The sequence below is a fragment of the Meriones unguiculatus genome, chromosome 1, assembly GCF_030254825.1.
Source record: "Meriones unguiculatus strain TT.TT164.6M chromosome 1, Bangor_MerUng_6.1, whole genome shotgun sequence".
In the NCBI taxonomy this organism is placed as follows: domain Eukaryota; kingdom Metazoa; phylum Chordata; class Mammalia; order Rodentia; family Muridae; genus Meriones; species Meriones unguiculatus.
In genome coordinates, this window is record NC_083349.1 from 16621001 (window position 1) to 16640356 (window position 19356).

General features: G+C 54.3%; 1 protein-coding gene across 2 annotated transcripts; it reads left to right on the top strand.

Moving 5' to 3' along the window:
* The first annotated feature begins 754 nt into the window (after window positions 1-754).
* Window positions 755-19153, top strand: Pwwp2b (PWWP domain containing 2B). Of its 2 annotated transcripts, none has more exons than XM_021637829.2 (3): window positions 755-1321; window positions 7825-9496; window positions 18314-19153. In XM_021637829.2, the coding sequence occupies exons 1-2, from the start codon at window positions 1197-1199 to the stop codon at window positions 9482-9484; spliced, it is 1785 nt and encodes a 594-aa protein (XP_021493504.1). In that variant the 5' UTR covers window positions 755-1196; the 3' UTR covers window positions 9485-9496; window positions 18314-19153. The 2 variants fall into 2 exon arrangements, with proteins under 2 accessions (XP_021493504.1, XP_021493506.1); XM_021637831.2 differs by having other exon boundaries at window positions 758-1321; window positions 7825-9197; window positions 18314-19143.
* Window positions 19154-19356: the final 203 nt, after the last annotated feature.

Sequence of the window (19356 nt, forward strand, 5' to 3'; positions counted from 1 at the left end):
TCAGGGCCTCTTTGCCCTTTAGGTGCCACCAGTGCTGCGTCAAGGCGATGCAAGTCAGGCTTAGGGGCTCGGTTCGCAGACGCCCGTTGGTCATTGCTACACGACCGACTCTTCGGGGCAGTCAGTTACCGGTTCTGAATCCGGATCTCCAGAGTGCAAGTGCTTGCGGAAGCCGGAGGAGGTCTGGGGTGGCTGGCGGTCAGGCGTCCGCCGGGCGCCGCCACCTCCCACTCATGGCCAGGCTGCCCCCGCCGGCCTGGTTGCGCGCGCCCGGAAGCCTGGCTCTTGCTCTCAGGAGGTGGCTCTTTTGTACCGTACACTAGGTGAGGCACGCTGCAGCGCCTAAAACTAGGAGACGCAAGAGACTGACGGGTCCTGATGAAATTATCTTCCCAACGCTAGGGGTTGCCCCGACCCCTGCGCCCTGCGAGGTCCTCAAACTGGCGCGAGCCCTATAGTCGCCAAAGAGGCGCTGAGCACACCTGGGTAACCCAGAGCCAGGTCGCCCGTGTAATGTAGGCAACACTAGGCCTCTTGCAAGGGCCCCACTGGTGTCCCTGGCCCCTCGTGTCTCCTCCGCCAGGCCTGACTCTCTTTAAATACACGCGCCCACAGACTTTCCCAAGTACCGAGTGGACATAGGAGTCCACGTAGGAGTCGTACGTAGGAGACGCTGCCGGGATACACTAGCACAGACCCGTAGACAGAGGACCCCCCCCCCAGTGGATGGGGGAAGGGCCCCAGGCTGAGCCGGGTTCAGGGAGTGGCCCCGGGACAGGATCAGGAAGGAGGTGGGGCTCGGGGTGGGACCCAGAGCAGCAGAGTGGGGGAAGGGCTCGGGCCCGGGGAGCGTCCCCGCTACCCCTCGGTTCCTGGCAAGGCCTCCTAGGGGGGCATTCCTAGCCAGCGTGGCGGCAAGATTAATGAACCCTTCTCTCCGCCGGGTGGGGCCCCGCAATGCGTTTCCAGCCCAGGTCTGAGAGCCGGCCGTGGGGCGCACACTGCGGGCGGACCGCCCCACGCCCTCCGGCTCCCGGGAGCGCAGCCCGCGGTCGCGCGCCCCAGCCCAGCTCCGCGGTGGCGGCCGGCAGAGAGAGCTTTGTGACGTCAGGCGGCGTCACGCGGGGCTGACCCGGCGGCGGCGGCGGCGGCGGCGGCGGTGGCGGGCGGGGGCGGCCTCCGGAGGCGGCGGGAGCATGGAGCCGCGGGCCGGCTGCCGGTTGCCGGTGCGGGTGGAACAGGTCGTCAACGGCGCGCTGGTGGTCTCCGTGAGCTGTGGCGAGCGCAGCTTCGCCGGGATCCTGCTGGACTGCACGAAAAAGTGAGCGGGGCAGGGTCGCGGGCCCGGGACTCCTTGGAATCCCCCGGGACACTCCCCCGCCGATTCAAGGTTCTGATGCGGGCTCCGGGAAGAGCGGCCAAGCCCGGCGCCCGCTTTCAGTTTTCGCCGTGCCGGGGTTTCGAGGCGCGCCAGCTGGCCGCCGGTCTGGGTGCGAAAGTGGCTCTCTCCCAAAGTCGCGGTGACTTTCTGGGCAGGAGAGCGTGCGGCCCCGCAGAGGGGCTGCGGGTGCCGGCCGGGACATACGGGAAGCCTTGCCTGAAACTCCGCACATCTGCCATAATTAACGCACTTTTCTTTGTTCAGACGCACTGTTGGATTCGACTGTTTTGCAGAATTGTGATTCGTTTAAGGGGCACGTTTTTACGCCTTGGCCTCACCTGTCACAAGAGGGGAAAGCCCTGTTTTCGTTGTGGGTCCCCAGGCTCGTAGGAGTGGCTGGTGGGGGCCAGCTGCGGCGACTGCGGTGTGTAGAAACACTGCTGTGGGCGAGGTGCTTTGCGGGGGAGTGGAAGATAGAAGTTACAAGGGCCAGCGCCTCAGCTGGAGGGGGACATTGGGCTAGACTCCTTCGACCACCTGTGCACCCTTTGCAGGGGCTCCTGCGGCGCGGAGCAGCTACCTGAACCCAGAGTCACATGGCAGTGCGCTGTCACTGCCGGATAAATGATTAGGCATTAATCAGGCTGTGACTCTTCTGCTCCAGCCAGGCTTTATTCTGGAATTGGGAACAGGGAAAGACCCTGCTTTCAAAGACCCAACTTTTTTCCCTTCCCAAAGCCCGGATTTTCCTGCGTTCCCAGCACAGAGCAGAGCCTTTCCTCCTTTGACAGTTACCCTGCTGACATTATGTCTTCATTAGATGTGCCAGAAGCCATTTATGCACAAGTCATGTGACCTAACATATGGCCTCCCGTGTGACTGGTGCCCCTCTCTTGTTGGTTAGTACAGGGAGTGCCTGTGTGATGGGGTGACATTCGGGGGCTGCAGAATAGCCACCTGAAAGCTTCCAATGCAAGCCCTCCCCCACCCTGCCGACGGCCGCCCTGTCTTTCCTAGGCAGGTCTGGCTCGGTCCTGAGCTTGCAGGGCTGCACCCCTGCACTACCTGTGCAGCCTGCTCTGGCCTCTTTCCGAGTGTCTGCAGCAGAGGACCTGCATTTCCCCAGCTCTTGGTCTCCAGGGCTCAGGATAAGATAGGTTGAGGTAGTCCTAGCTTGTGGTGGAGTGTGTCTACAGAGATAGTGAGATCCCTGCCCCGAGGCCCACGGCTAACCTGGCTTGCAGATCCGTACCACCCTTCATGAAAACAAGCTAGTTGCTGGGATCCTGAGCATGGAAACTGGCAGCTATGGGACGCGTGTCTGTGCCCCACAGTCTACCATAACCACAGCGCCTTGGAGCCAGGAGCTCAGCCTCAGTGGTCACCGCTCTTCTCTGCGTGGCTTTGGTTGCTTCTGTGCCCTTGCAGAGAATTTGAAGATAAAGCTGCCCTTCCCTGCCCCTCCAGCCCTCCAAGACTTGGCCTTGAAACTGTTTCTCCTTCTCCCCCACCCAGTCTTTCCTTCAGGCCACCGCTGGTTTCTGTTTCTGTGTTCTATCCTTAGTATTATGAGTTGCAAAGCTAATGTTTACAGCCCTGCTTGTCAGGCAGGACTTAGTGAGGCTTAGGAGCTGTCTGGGTGTTATTGGCTTTCAGCCTACGGGGTTCACTTGCTGCCATGTCCTCCCAGTACCAGTTTCTCCTCAGGCTCCACTACCTGTCCTTGTCCCTATGGAGGCCCAGTCCTTGGGGATGCGAGCCAGGAAAGAGCCCCTAAGTTCTATTTCCTGGGGTGCTGGTGGGGCATCAGAGCTCCCATAGTTTGGATACAGACCTGGTGGCCCGGTTGTCCTTTATAGTTCCTGATCACTGTGTGTCCCCTCTGCTAGATTGAAGGTGTCACCTGGATGGCCTCATTCATGTAGGCCGCTTGGGTGGTGGAAAGGTCGGAGGCTGGACCCAGCCGCTAATCATGGAGTGCTCACCATGGAGTTAGATTGAAAGATGTTCTCTCTTTTCCCTTCCCTGTCTGCAGATGGCTGGGGAGCTCTGAGGGGGTCTTGCCTGCAAGTCACCTGGTACAGTGCCAAATCCCTCCTCCCACTTCCATCCTGAATCTGCTGCCTGACTGTAGAGCAGCCTGAAGCAAGGTCTCTGCTGCAGCTCTGGGTACCTACACATTCCTGTATGTTCACTGAGCAGCTACCCCAGGCCAGGGAGTAGGCCGAGCTGCTAACAAGCTGCCTCTAGGACCCCTACTTACAAATTGGAGGATCCCTTCAAAGTGTGCTGACCCAAGTGGGGTATGAAGGGGTGGGGATTGCCACTGTTCTGCAGGTGGTGTAGAGATATAGCTCATGTTGATCACTTCAGGTGAGGTAACCCCGGCTGAAGTTAGCCTGCAGACAGCTAAGACAGCCAAACAACAGGTAGGCATCCGCTGGGGTGCTCGGCATGACATCCTCTGTGACCAAAACCACAGTCACTGCCTGTCACCAGGCTAAAGAGCACCAAGTTCCGTTCTGGAATATGCTGTCCAGAGTGATGGATCAGCCACTGAGGGTACTCCTGAGATTACGTGGTAGACACAGGCAACAATGGCGTTCAGACATCCTCTCTGTCCTCAAGGACCTGGAGAGTCCCAGGTACCTTGTGCATCACAGTTGGTGGACTTAGGGTCCTGGCTGACATACTGGCCTAAGAGATTTTACTATAGAGATGTTGACTGAGTGGGCAAGGAAGACATGGGGGTGAGGTGGGCCTGGTCTGAACTTCCGGGGGAGCCCTAGGACTTAGGGATAGTTTGGTGCTAATATATTCTTGTTGCTAATAAATGCAGGGTGCAGGGTCCACACTCATTTTCCCTTCGAAAATCTGGGGTCTGTGTACAAGGATGTAAGGCAGGTCCAACTGTACGCTCTGGAGAAGGAACTGCTCTGAGGTCCAGGCTGTGACTTGTCCTGAAAACCTACTCACCTTGATTCCCAGAGCAGAGGTGGCCCCTGGAGGCCTCTGTGCATTTAGCAGTCCCAAGCAGTCCACTGTTTCTGCAAGACCTTCCTGTTCCTGGCCCCATCCAGCTCTAGCCTTACTGCTTGCAGGCTATTTGCTGGGCTGCAGAAGGACTGCAGGGCCTTTCTAAAGCAAGCAAGCAAGCAAGCAAGCCTTGGTGAACAGCCCAAGGTGGGGCCTTGGGTGTTTGGACTTGGGCCTTCCTGGGGCTGCAGGCTCCTGGCAACAAAGCTATGTAGAGAAGTTTCCGCACAGACTCCCGCCCAGCTTTGCACATCCGCATGCTTCTGATCCAGGAGCCTGTTGACTGAACCCTCAGGCAGTGAGTGGCAGGATGGCCTCTGCCACCACAGGCTGGGGGAGGAAGGTCCCAGGCAGATGTAGTAGGGGTGGGAGGGTGCCACTTGGGCGCCAGCGGCACCGTGAGTCCTGGGTCTGCCTGCCGGATGGGAGGCAGCTGCAAGCAGGGCAGCCCAGAGCTCTGGCAGGCAGCCAGAGCTGTATTCTTCCTGTCCGTGGGCTGGCCTTAGCCAGGCTACTCTGGGTGAGTAGCTGAGACATAACCCATGCAGGTGAGTCCCCAGGACATGAGTTAGCCACTGGTGTCTTGCTCAGGACTTTGGGCCCGGCCATACGCCCCCAGGACTATGTCCTCATCAGAATACCAGAGAGCCTCAGTGTCCCCAGGAGCCCTATCCACTGTCTCCTTTGAGTCAGTACTCCTCTTGCTCTTACAGCCTCATTGGCTCCTCAGTCCTGCTTAGTTTTCCCATCTTTTCCTGAAATCACAGGTTCAGTGCTATGCTGTCTGGGAGATGCTGGCTCCTACCCTGGTGAATCATTTCCCAATCTCCAGGCATACCTCTCCTACATAGCTGCCCTCTATCTAAAGTTAGCCACCCCCAAAGCAGCAGGCCCTCTCACTCCATTGGGAACCCTAACATGCTCTTCTCACTTCCAAGGCCTGTGGCATTTCCTGTGGGCCTCTGTTCTTGAGATTGGCCAGCCTGGAGCACAGCCTGGTCTTATTGGGGGTGCCAAGCCTTGGGAGCCACACTCCCCTTGGACCCCAGGCCAGGTCACAGTTTGTCCACTTGTACCAAGGCCATCTCTATACTTGGAGGCAATGGATTCCAACATCACAGGACTGCCCAGCTGGGGCATGTTTGCAATTCCCTTCACCTCATTGTCTTATCTGTGAAGAGGGAGTGTAGAGGAATTTTAATTCGGAACGTGGCTGCTCTCAAGCAAGAGGTCACATCCAAAGACCTTGAGGTCTGTGTTATCTGGCTGGAATACAGACATGCCTTTAATCCCAGGAGACAGAAGTAAGCAGATCTGAGTTCTAGATCAGCTGGCCCGATATAGAGCAAGTTTCAGGTAAAGCTGAAGTCCAGGCGTGGTACACACCTTTAATCCCAGCACTCAGGAGACAGAGGCAGGTAGATCTCTGAATTCTAGTTTGTTCTGTTCGGTCAGTTTGGTTGAAGGTCTGTTGAGAGACAGTGCAGTAGAGTTTGTGACACTTCAGTTCGTGGAGTTCTGTGGCAGTCTTTACCGGGAGAGTTTTACAGGGGGTGAAGAGAGAACAAGCTAGGCACAGGGGAAGATAGAATGATCCAGAGAGTGAGAAGGAGCCAGAAGATTAGAACAGATTGCTAGAGTTAGTTTGAGGCCAAGCAGAGCAATTCAGTGAGCAACTGAGAGAAATCAATTTGAATTAGTCAGCTTGGAGAGTTTTGAGACAGAAAGCTGAGCTGAACCAGCCAGCCAGAGTTCAGAAAGAACTAAAAAAAAAAAGGAGGGGATGGTAAGGGGGGAGTGAATTTATTCTAAGTCTCAGACACTGAAAGCATTCTAGGCCTAGATTAGATTGTTTGGAAGCTAGAAGCTTCTAGGCCTAGGTTAGCAGTAAACCTCCAAGATAACAATTACCTCAGGCAAATAAGTTATTTTTGCAAGGGAGTGTCACTGCTGGTCATTCTGTGGAACTGCTAAAGGGTTGAGGGAGCTTAAGTCAGAGAGCTACAGCCACAGCCTCTGCCGCCTAGAGGCTGTAAGCACCAAAGCCTTGTGTTCCATGGCTTCCCAAAGTCTAGCAGTTGGCCTCGGCTGCTTTCATTGCTCCTTAGGGTAAAGTCATTAGCTACCCTGCCTTGACCTGGGGTGAGCTGTTCTGCTGTTTACCCACTAGGCAGGCCTTGGGTGTGGCCAAAGCAGGGGCAGGGCAGCAGCTCCAGGAAGGAAGAGTGGCCAGCATGCTGCCAGCACGGAGCCATTTCTGAGGAGAATCTGGGAAAGGAGCAGCTCGAGCCTGTGATGGTTCTTGAGGGCCCTGGCCCAGGTCAGGACCTGGATTTGCCGACAAGCACTGAGTGTCTTATCTTCAGCATGAAGTCTGCCCTAGGCCTCTGGGGATGAAGCAAGCAGATCCCCCGGAGTACCCTCTGCTATACAGCCCCTGTCAGGTGGTTAGCAGGAGGAGGCTGGAAGGATGGACAGAGAAGAGGAGAGGCTAAGGGAATCTTCACTTCCCTGCTGGAAGCCTGCAGGGAGGTAGGCAACTCTCTAGCCTTGTGTGTCCTGCCTCCCAAACCAGCCACTTGCCATTCTTTCCAGGGTACCATGTTCCCCAGTTCCTGGGATGACCTTGCCCTCTGCTTCCTTCCCCGGGACCTGGATGCCTGTTACTCTCACAGAATGCTAGTGCTTCCTGAGTCCTGTATTCCAACTTCCTCTTTCTTCCAACACTGTGAATTTGGGCGCCGTGGTGTTTTTGGGGGGTGGGGTCCAGGGATGTGGATGGCTGCTAACTCTCTTTTAGGGGCCTTGGAAGTAGAGGCTAATTGTGAGAGTTTGGGAGGTTACAGAGCCCCCAGGGCTTTGCTTTGGTGCCGCTGACCTCAGGGACAGCAACAGCTGTGGCTGACTCTGCATCTGGTCACACGTGGCTCCCGTCCTGCACAGGGACACAGATTAGGCATCTGGGACCAAAGTGCTCCATAAGACATTACTCAAGGCCAGGAGGCTTGCTTGGGGTCCCAGCAAGCTGACTCGTAAAGGAAATGGAAGGGAAATTAAGACACATGAACAGAGACCTGTGCCTACAGGCTGTGGGTAGTTGGACTCCCTCTCAGGCCACAGCCTGTCTCAGGATGCAGGTGCTCTAATCAGTCTTCTAGAAGCTTTCCAGCCTCAAGCCCACCTTGGCAGCTATACACACATGACCATTTAATACTCTATGACCAAGAAGAATCCCTCAAGCCATATGTCACAGGATATGTGGAACCTCGGTACCTGTTTGATGTCAATCTACCGCTCTGGACCTATCTCCGGATGGCCTCCCAGGCTCAGAGCTGGTTAGATAACAGGTGCTGAGCATAGCTAGAATCCTTACCATCCTCACTCTGACTTTTGTTCCCTTCTACCAGGTCTGGCCTCTTCGGCCTGTCTCCGTCCACTCTGCTGCCTGTGGCTGACAACCCCTCTGTTATCAGCTGTCATGGCCAGGTTCCTGAGGAGGGAACCGGAGAAGTGATGCAGCTGGAAGCAGGACCTCTGCCTCCTCACCACAAAGACCCTGAGAAGGATCAGCCTCCCAAGACAGATGGACCTGAGCTGCCTCCACCTCTTATACCACCTCTGCCTGCTGGGAAGCTGCCTCCCTTTCCACCTTACTTTGAGGGTGCTCCCTTCCCCCACCCGCTATGGCTGAGGAACACCTACCAGCAGTGGGTGCCGCAGCCCCCACCCAGGACCATCAAGCGGACCCGTCGGCGACTGTCCCGAAACCGGGATCCTGGCAGACTCATTCTTAGCACAATCCGCTTGAGACCTCGCCAAGTACTGTGTGAGAAATGCAAGAGTACTGTGAGTCCTCAGGAGGCCAGGCCTGGTCCCCTGAACACCCCCAAACCCCGCCGGAGGCAAGGCAGTGGCCCTGACAGTGAGCACCGCAAGCCAGAGGAACCAGAGGACAGCAACTCCATAGCTGCGGCCACCCCAAGGAGGAGCAAAAGGGAGAAGCGGGAAGAGGACAAGGTCCCTGGAGAGCATGTTCCACGCAGCCCAGTCATCAAGATCTCCTACAGCACGCCACAGGGCAAGGGTGAGGTGGTCAAGATTCCATCCAGAGTGCATGGCTCCGTGGAGCCCTTCTGCCCCCAACAGTCTCTACAGAATGGCAGCCAGGACTCAGAGGTAGTGAGGGATGTGGAGCCCAGGGGTGGTGGAGACCGACCACCCAGTGGGCCTTCAGCCTCCATTCCCAAGCTGAAGCTGACTCGTCCAGTGCCTCCTATCTCAGACCTGCCCCCTCCCAAAATCCGCCTGAAGCCCCACCGGCTGGGGGATGGGGAGCATGAGCCTCTGTACAGAGCTGAGCTCGTAGAGGAGCTGAATGGATGCCCACGAGGCCCCCTGGCCAGCTCTCCAGCTCTCTTTACTGATGGCTCTACCCATGGGCTGGAGGACTTGTCTTCCGGAAGTTCCGGTGAGGACGACGACCTCAAGAGGTTTCCCCAAGGTAAACATGGTTTGGCTTTTGTCGACTGCCCTGGCAGGAAAGCAGACTGTACCAGTGAATCTGTGTGCAGCACCGACAGCCTGGATGAATTGAAATCGTCTGGTTCAGAAGTGACATCTCCAGACACGGGAGACCTGTCATCTGGCGACAGTGCCTCTGTACCGTCTGCTGACACTCGCCAGACAGTCCCTCCCCTCACGGTCAGGCTGCACACGCAGAGCGTCTCACAGTGTGTGACTGAAGATGGAAGGACGGTGGCTGTAGGGGACGTTGTGTGGGGTAAGATTCATGGTTTTCCTTGGTGGCCAGCGCGTGTCCTTGACATCAGCCTTGGCCAGAAGGAGGATGGAGAGCCCTCTTGGCAAGAAGCAAAAGTCTCATGGTTTGGGTCTCCAACTACATCATTCTTGTCTATTTCAAAACTGTCCCCTTTCTCTGAATTTTTCAAACTGAGATTTAACCGTAAGAAGAAGGGGATGTATCGGAAAGCTATAACTGAGGCTGCAAATGCCACACAACATGTGGCCCCAGAAATAAGGGAGCTCTTGACCCAGTTTGAAATGTAACTTTGGTTCCAGGTGAGTGTTATGTTCACTGGGTGCCTGCTGTTCCTGAAGCAGCCATCAAGAGCTCGTGTCAGCATCCAGACACCAGGGAGCCAGACACCAGGCTTTTTGCTCAGAAGGGGCTTTCCTAAACACCACTGCCCTCACTGATGTTTGTCCCCAGAGCTCACACAGCCCAAGAGAGATGCTTTAGAGAGATGCTTTAGAGAGTCGGATTATCAGATGTTTGTTTGTGCTAGGGTTTTTGAGAAAGGGATGCAGTTTGCCTGACTCTGGCTGGGGTAGAGGGAGAGCAGAAGGATAAAGGGCAGGCTTTCATCTTCTGTCACTCTGAGGGAACTTCTGTTCCTCCCTTCACAAACACTAGTGGCCTTACACATCCTGCTTATATGGGTATATGCTGTTCTGGTCAGACATCTTACTGGTAGGGAGGAGGAAGGCAAGGCAAGGTGTCTCACCCTCCTGTGGAGCTGGCCTCAGCTCCTCAAGCTGGCTGTCCCCTCAGCATGCCCTCTCCCTCCTTTGTAGGTGTGATGGTTCTGAATACTTCTCAATGTGGCCAGGAGCCACCAGTTCCGGGTGGTGGGCGCTCTGTACAGTGTCTTAAGCTCTCATAGGAGAACTCTGTAGTTTATTAGCTAATACTTAGGTGGACTGTGTAGGGTCTGGGCATTGCAGCATGCGTGATGAGGACGTGTCATCATTCAGGCTAGTGGGGTATCATGGAGTCGGGGGAATCTCTGGTGGTCCTATGGTCACCATGTCAGGTGCCTGGGAACATTATGAGGGATACAACCTGCCTGTACTTCTCACTGGGCATACTCATGTCTGATAGCTACTTCCTAGAGCTCTTCTTGGGTCCAGGCACCCTCTTTTTTTTTTTTTTCTTAATCCTTAGCTTAATGCTGATCTCATAGCACAGTGATCAGTCAGGTGGTCATACTCAGAAGATAAGAACAATCCATCTGCCTCCAGCTAGACCCCTGACTTGGTCTCACTTCCTTCAGTGACTTGTGTGCCCAGGCCACTTGCTTACGCCACCATTTTTGAGTCATGGTCTCTTGGCGATAGCCTTTCATTAGTTTTTCGGGCCAACTGACCTGACATCTGTTCAGGAAGAGGAGTCTGGGATACCTCTCAAGCCTGTTTACTGCTCTGCCTGTTGCACTGGAGGTCCCAGGAGAGGAAGCAGTACTGGGAGGAAGGCTCTGAGGCCAGCTGTCAGGCTGCTCTGGCCTCTACTCTCTCCAGTGGTTCCTGGTTATGCATAAACCTTCCTAGGCAGCCAAGCCTATTTCTTCTCAGTTTGGGGACCTTTGTGTAGGATGAGGCAGGTACAAACAGGCCTGGGGGCTGTGGTAGCAGCCTCTGCATATCTTAAGGCAGGGCCTTCGACAAGCGAATCTCAGAGAAAGGTCAGGTGACTCACCCTAAGTCCTCCCCCTTCCCCCTGCTGCATCCCAGCCCTCATAGAACTTCAGCTGCAGCCACAGCACAGACCTGTAACACTCTCCACCTGGCTTGGCTTTGCCTCACCCTCTTCCCTGCCATCATTTCAGCAGCTGGTCCTGGCACTGGCTGAAGGCAGTTTGGATGATGGCTGAGAGACCCTCACATGTGCCCTGATTTTGTTGCCCAAACCCAGCTCCTGGGGAAGGAGTCCAGCCTAGTCCTCACAACCAGACTTTTAATTCCCATCATAATAGCTGTGTAGACTGAGATGGTGCCTGAAGACATCTACCCAAAGGGACTCAGGGGCTCCAGAAGCCCAGTCAGGCCTTAGCTGCTCTTTGGAGAATGTAGTCTTGTAGGTTCTAGGCTGGCCCTGTTTATCCGGAAGCAGAGGGAAAAATCTCACCAAACTGGTTTGCCTGGCCCCTGGTCCTGGGCTGTGCCTGGACCAGCGTGCACCCAACAGCCCTTTGCCTTCTGGGAGTGTGGAGCACTGTGTCCCTACAGTGGCAAAGTACTCTGTCTGGTGTTTTGCTTTTGTAAGGACTTTATAAACATGTAGAGGAGATTCCTGCCAGGCAGGTCAAGTGCTCATCAGGGATCCTTTGCAGCTAGGGCCTCCTGCTGTGTGAATTGGGGTCCCCCGGTAGACAGATATACTTTGCAGAGTCCCTAGTGCTTGCAGCCCTAAGCCCTTCCAGCTTGCCCAGGAGGGGGACCTGGCAACCTGGCCCTCTCTAAGCAGAAGCTGTTGAAATGCCGGTGGAGATCCAGTGAAGGGCATATTGGCTGGCCTGTACATTTGAGAACAGGAAGCTACCCAGGGATGGAGAGGCCTGATGGAGAAGGTCATCTTCCGGGTCCAGCTCACTGGCAGACCATATGTGACCCTGGAACTATCTGAAGACAGCTGTGACAGAGACAACAATTCTTCAAGGTTTGGGGGGGCGGGGTGCCACTCTCACACGCTGGGAGCCATCACAGGAAGCACAGCTGTATCTACTCCCTCCCAATGGCACAGAGCCCAGTGTCCCATCCCTTAGAGACCCTTTACTCACCTGGATGTGTGGCTGAGGGGGGTTGGTGCTGACAACCCTGGACAGGGGTGAGGGGGATGCCCCGACCCTTCATCAAGGACTTTCTTGGGGACTCGGTGTTACTTATGTGTCACTCTCAGTGACTCCTCCAAGCCAGTCCTGATCCAGAAATGTAGGCTAGGCTGCCCCCGCTCCTGCGTGCATAAGAAACCCGGTTTCCTTCTCTGTCACAGGATGGGTGTGGTGGGCACAGCACCACTGGGCTCGGGAGTGAACCTGTAGGCAGCTGCCTTTGGAGGCGACCACCGTACCTTCTCCAGCTAGGCACCAGGGTTGTTTACCCAGGGGCCCTGGAGAGAGTTTGGTGGCTGGGGTCGAGAAGCTTTTAGAGATTTCTGTGTACAAGCAGAGCCTGTCCCCCTCGTTGGACAGGTCAGGTCTCTTCTGCTCCTGCCCATGCTACTGCCTGGAGCCCTGCAGGAGCTGACCATCCAACTTTGTCCTACATAGGAGTAGGTGTTCCCCAAGCAGAGGGCTTGACTCTACCTACTCCCAGGCCAGCAAAGACTGGAAAGGGTTGGTTTGAGTTCGTGTTCTTGAGGCTGTGATGCTTTCTTTCCCACCCCTTGTGTTGCCTTCCTCCCCTGGCCAGTGAACCTGCCACCCACCCTTCAAATCCCCAACTGGATATGGGCTAGCAGGGTGGGTAGAATCCTGGAGACATCTGAGTCACAGTTCCCAAATTAACTTGTCATAATTGTACAAGCATGCTCCAGGAAGGAGGGGACAAGGGATTTGAAGTAGATCCTGTTATCTGGGAAGGCTTCCTGGAGAAGGTGACTTGAGCTGAGATCGGAATGGGGTGTAGCGGACTGTGGGAGGCAGTTCCAGGACAGACCCTGCTCCGGGTGGTGCGGACTCTGTCCTGACCCTAGAAACAGAAGTCCCCGAAGTACCGGGACTCAGAGAAGCAAGCATGTGTGGTCATTTATGCTGAAACAAGCTGGGGAGGCTTGGGTAATGTGGTGTTGTCACCTCAGACAAGAGGGTGCCACCTCTCCCTGTCTCACAATACAGACCTCAGGGTGGTCCTGGTGGGCTAATGCAGGTGGGAAAGTGCCCGAGGCCTGACTGATAATGGCTCTAGTGGAAAGCTCAGAGGCCTGGTACCACAGGCTAGAGGTGCGGAGCTCTCTCTGACTCAGTATGACATTGGGGGTGACACAGTGGGAGAGGACCTTGCTGTGTCTGGCAAGGCTCCATTTGGAGCCTCAGTGGGGAGGGATGCGGTGGCAGTGATAGGAGAGTGGCACCAGGGCCTCAGGGAGAAGGAGAGAGAATAAGTTGACTATCCTCGAGGAGAGGAAGTTATATAGGATCAGGGAGGAGGCCTCGGAGCTGACAAAATGGGATGGAGCCTTGCCCACCTGCACCATAGCATTCTAGTGACGAGAGGTACTGGGTTGATGGCTGGCAGGTTCTGCCTGGGGATTGGCCAAGAGGTGCACAGCATACCTGCCTTGGTACCCTGGGAGCTACAACAGTTGATGGTACCTCTTTTCTGTTTTCCTGAGTGCCCCGGGGCAGTATGTGGACAGAGACACAGGGTTGCCAGGTAACCCACACAGTTTGGCTGCTAAGTGGACTAGAAGTTATGGCACTTCCTACAAAGATGATGAGATGCCATCCCACGACCCAGCCCCTAGGACAGTAGAGACATCCCAGGCTCTAGACATGGGAACATTTAGGCCCCAACTTTGAGTGGCCAGGCTGCAGAGTTGAAAGCTTTTCCAGAGAATATGTAGCAGACCCATGTCCTGGATGTTCCCCTTTGTTGAGCAGTCACCCTGGCTAGAGGCTGTTTGTCCCATGGCCATGGTAACAAGCTGCCACAGAGTAGGGCCTACAAACACCACCAATGTCCTTTAGAGTCAGAGGTCTGAAATCAAGAGTTAAGGCCAGCCGAGCTCCCTCTGAAAGCTGAAGAGGTTAGCCAGCCTTCCAGCTCCTGGTGGCTTCAGGTGCTCCTGGCTGTGGCAACGTCCCTCTGGTCTGCCTCCATAATCTTGGAGTTTCCTCTTCCTCAGTGCGGTATCGTAAGCTGCCTTTCTGAGAAAGGACCCGTAACGGCTTTGGGTGCCCACCTGCATAGTTCAGTGTAACCGTCTCAGAAATACCTACTTGGGTTTTATCTGTGAAAGTTGTGAAAGTACGTGATAGAAGCTGACGTGACCCGGTTCCAGGGGTTAGGGTCTTAAGTCTATGGGGTGCTGTCCGTCTCTTGGTCATCCCCTTCCATCAGCTTTGCCAGCACATGTTCCTTAGGGTGTCTGCACACACTGTCTGTGCCCAGCCTCTCATGGAGGGGAGCCTGAGCTTCAAGGATAGACTGGTACAGGGCCCACAGAGCTCCCACCACACCAGCCTGATTGTGCATTAACACCTGCAGAGGGCCGTTGTGATGTGGCCTTCCAGAGGATTGTGCTGTGAGGGAAGAAAGTGTTGTTTCAGGAACTGTAGTTGACCTGTATGTGAAGGCAGTGACACAGCCAGTTCAAGGAGCATGATGGTCCTTCTCGCCTTCCTGCTTCTTGGTATTTATTTCTCCTGAGAAAGTAGTCATGGATCAGGAGTTTGCAGGTTTTAGTGCACTACTCCTGCTGGGTGGAGAGAAGAACATACCCCCAGACCCCGAGTGCACTGTGCCCCGCCCCTAACACCCACCACAGTGTCCCGCCATCCAGCCTTTGAACAGCATTCTTCAGTGGAACGCACCAAGCCAGCCCTCTTTCTTCCAGCACTTCTGCTCCCCCGACGGGTTGTCAGCTGACTTCTGCATTGCTTTCAGGGAATTCAGGTCCTCTGGGAAGGTTGTAATTATTTTGTTCCAGAATGAAACTAAGGCCTATAATTCTAGGCCTTCTACAGGGGCTCAGGTCTTTCCACCCACTGGCTCCCAGTGGCCTGTCCCTTCCATTGCCACTGGGTATCATGTGGGAGCCTGCAGGTAGGCAGGCAGGCTAGTTTGGGGGAGCTAAGTGGGTATTAAAGTCTGGGGCATCATGGGCCCTATCCAGAGCCTATGAATGCCCCTGCCTGTCTGAACCTTTTGGGCCAAATGCTGCCTGTTTTCTCACTAGAGGCCATTGTCTCAACACCCATCTCTACATGTTGGTCCTTGACCCTACCTGCTTTGGGCCTATGCACCTCTCATGCTGCTCCTTGGTCAGTCAAGGGGCTGCTTTGAGACTGTCACATAAGTTGCTCTCTATAGAGAATATTTCCAGCCTCCACACAAACTGATGGTGGTCTCGAGGCTCACCTAATCCTGGTGAGGTAAGCCATCCTCAGGGCTGCAAGTTCTCCTCCCTCTTTGCCTACCTAGCAAGGCCTGGCTGAACAGTGAGCTCCACCCTAAGCCAGTGTTTCCTAAAAGCATATGCTCTTCTGGGCAGCAAGAATTCCTCTGCTGCTCAGATTGCCCACCTCAGTCACTTGTCCTGTCAGCTCCAGGCCTTCAGTGACCATGGCATCTTGTTAGCATCCCTTCTTCCTGCCATACCTACCATCTCACTCTCGTACACTGTATATTTTCTGGCCAGGCCTGAGGCCCTCTCAGTTCCTGAAAGCCTAGGCCTGGAACCAGGCTGCTCTTGCTCCCGAGTTGTTTATTGCTTCTGGTATTAACACTGGGAATTACTTTTTTTTTTTTTTTAATAGCAAAGCTTTGACTCTCAGTGGTACCCTAATAATACAATTACTAATTTTGTATATACAAAGCTGAATTGCTTTTAGTAATGCATGTTATACATATGATCTTTTGCTTCATTACAATGCACATGATAGTTTTGGGATATGAGAGCACGAATGCCACCCACCCGGAGGGCTGGCCAACAAGGCTGCCCTAGTAATAACACAACAGTCCAGGACCTCCACATTCCTGTGTTTCAAATGCCTTGAGGACAGTTTCTCTGAGTCAAATTGTAACACAAACATGACAGTACATGTTTATTTCATTTGCATTCATTACTGGATTTTTTCTTTTTAATCTAGCTGTGTTTTGTACTGCTGTGAGCATTTCTGTGGCTCCGCCACTTGGCATCCCTCATGGTTCCTCCTGACCCTGTCAGAGTCAGCATCTTAGTAGGATGCTGTCCCTGTGATTTTAGCACAAGGGGGTCCATGACCACCAACCCCTGAGGGCTGAGCAGCATCAAATGGCAACTACTACTGGGTTGTTCTCTCCTTTCTTTGGGGGAGCAGAGGATGAGCCCTCTAGGTTTCTTAGCAATGGAGAAGGCTGGGTCTGGGGAGAGAGGTGCCCTAAGCTGCAGGGTGGGCTGGGCTGGAGCAGGATGCTCTGATACCCTGCAGAAGGTGGGGTTCCTGGGGAGGCCTGGTGTTCTAGCGTGTCAGCAACCCAGAGCTGCTAGCTTGCCCTGCAGTGCTGGCCACAATGCTGGTAAGGGGCCAGTTCCCTGAGAGTGGGAGAGAAAAGGCTTCTCTGAAGGCCACAGTTATAAGACAAAGAGAGGCTCGAGGCCAGGAGCCGTCGTCTCCTCTCAAAGCTTTTTGTGCTTTTCCCTCAATGAAGGTTTCTGCTGCTGGATGTTTAAGGACATTTCCAAAGGTCAGGCCATGGTGGCTAGAAAGACTTAGCTTTAATTGTCTCCCAGGACTGAGGCCTTCTTTTTTGTTTGTTTGTTTGTTTGTTTGTTTGTAAAGCACAGCTTAGATTTGAGCCCCTTTCAAATCTTAAAACACTTACTAGAAGGGACAGGAGGTGTGCTTTTTAGTTGTGCTCTCCCCCATCACCCACCCCACCCTGCAACTCCCCATCACTGTAAGGATAACTGATACATCTGCACAGAGCCTAGCCAGACCATTCCAGGCACCCAAGGCCATTCAAAGACCTGAGATACCCTACCCAGGGTAGCTATCTATCCTCACATGTGTTCCAGCCTAGATGTGGTCATCCTATGGTACCAAAGTGGGTACACTCTTGCTGGGCACCGAGAGTGTTGTGTGGTGTATATATATGGGCCCAACTGTACTTTGCTGCTGGGGTGATGGGTGAGGTGCCTCAGCCCAGAATCTGTTTGCAAGTGGCTTTCTAGCTAGCATGCATTTTGATTAGTTTCGTTCCTCCTTTGATTCCCAAGGGCCTTCTTTCGAGGACCCATAGAACCAAGGTCCCTCTGGTTCTATGGACTGCAGACCTGCTGCAATTGCTCACTGTGTTCATGGAAGCACGCACACAAACATACACATATATATGCACAAACTGAGGGTCCCCTGTATGCCTTCTGCGTTGGAATCACAGGTAGTTGCCATACCCATGTGGGTGCTAGGGATCCAAGCTCCAGTGCTCAAATTTGCACAGCAAGCCTTTTATGTGCAGAGCTGTCTCTCCGGCCCCTGATTTCCAGACTCTCCGTCTTTTGGGTTAGGTATTCCCTATAGTCCTTTTCCTAGGGAAGGTGGAGATTTTGTGTTCTTTGAGCACTCGTCGCCATCAACATGTATAGATTTAGCTTGCTGAATGAGATTTGGGGCTCATACAAATAAATGGAGCCTGTCATGAAGATCATGCAGGGTTCTGCCCTCTGAAGTTGGCTGTGGACCTGCTTCCTGTCGGATTTGCTTTATAGTCTTGCTACTTGCCTATCTGCAGCTCTGAAGAGAAGTTCTTTAGTGCTTCAGACATGTTAAGTATCCATTTAAGACTGCTGAGTTGACACATTTCTCCAAAACATCTCAGCTTAGCGCGGTGCTTACTGAGATCTGTGCTCACTGGGTACTAGCAGTGGCCAGCCTTGGAGCTAAAGAATAACTGTATTCATGAGCCAGACACCTTGCACTGGTACAACCACCCCCTCCATCTACACACACACACCACCACCATCACCACCACCATCATCTGTTTTTGGGGTCTGCCGTCCCTCACCTGGGGAGTGGAGGCAGTGTCCTGGTGAACAAGGGACCCAAGGATTCCCTGAGCTCATTACTACAACAGCAGACTTCCCTCGAAGTGTCCCAGTGTTTGGGCTCCTACTAGACTTATCTGATCCTGTGGTCCAGGGCCTCCCACCATCTAAGATCTACCTTCTTCAGACATGGCTGGGGTATGAGTACCCCAGAAGTTGTGGGAACAAGGGAGGTATGGTTCACTGGCCTGGTGAGAGCTGGTGGAGTCCCTGTAAAGCCATAGAGCCCAAAAGAAGGCTAAGGAGACACTGATACAAATGTGCAAATGCTCTGACCTGATGCTTGAACCCTCTAGGTCGTGTTCCCTACAATTAACCCCTTGATAACCTCTACCTTTTCTGCTTTTCCCAAGGTCACCGACAGTGAGGGTGCAGCTGCTGTCCTGGAACTTCTGACTTCTGTTCAAGGGGTCCATGTGCCCCTGGCTGTCTGTGTGCAGAAACATGCTGGGCACAGTGGTCGGCATGACTCCAGGTCCCCAGAGAAGCAGGTGTGCATGGGAAGGGGCCAAGCTCAGGACACCTGACTCCCCTTGGCGAATGTATCTGTCCCCGTGATTCAGGCTTCGGCATTCTGTGCTGAGGAGTGTCCTGGAGCTTGGTGACATGTTTGCCGCTTTGTGTACTAGCAGCTGCAAGGCTTAGGCATCCTGAAACAGAAGCAGGGACTTCTGCCCAGCCTGTGAGGCTGCTGGTGTGGGTGCCAGGCCTCCCTACGGGGCACCTTCCTCGGTCTGGCCTGGGCTATTCAGCTAGAGCCACCCTGCAGGCTTGAGGAAACCAAATTGCACGTATGGGGTTCTCCTTCTCCAGCCCTTGGGTGTAGGGTCTCTGTGCACTTGAGCCAGGAATCTGGTTGCACCTCCTCCACATTCCACTCAAAGCATGGGTCCTTGGGCTCCCAGCCCTGGCCTGCAAGTGCAAGGCCGCCTTGATCTGAGATGCTGCTAAGTCACCAGTACTGTGAGGGGGAGGGGGAGGGCAGAACTGAAAACAGGCCTCAGGTTAAGAGATACACAGGGCTCTGCCCTGTGAGGCCACATTCCTTTCTCCTCTGTCACTTTCAAGACCAAAAAGAAAACAGAAAGAAAAGAAAACTGTCTCTGTGCTTTTGTTTAAGCATGAAGAGGACTAAATGGAGTCTATGCGTTGAGGCTCTTCCCTGAAGAGCCTCAGAGCTGCACCTGCCTGACCTGTGAGAGAGGCTACAGTCCTCTAACGGGGTGAAGGAGGGCTGTGGCTGCCCCTGTCCTTGTGGCACCGTGTTCATTGTTTTGCTCACTCAAGGTCACCTGACAGGATGCAAATCTGAAGCTAGCACCACTCTTTGCTCTGGCTGCTGGTTTCAGTCTCCTGCCTTAGGCCTTCCTCCTGGTTTTCTGGTTCACCCTGACTC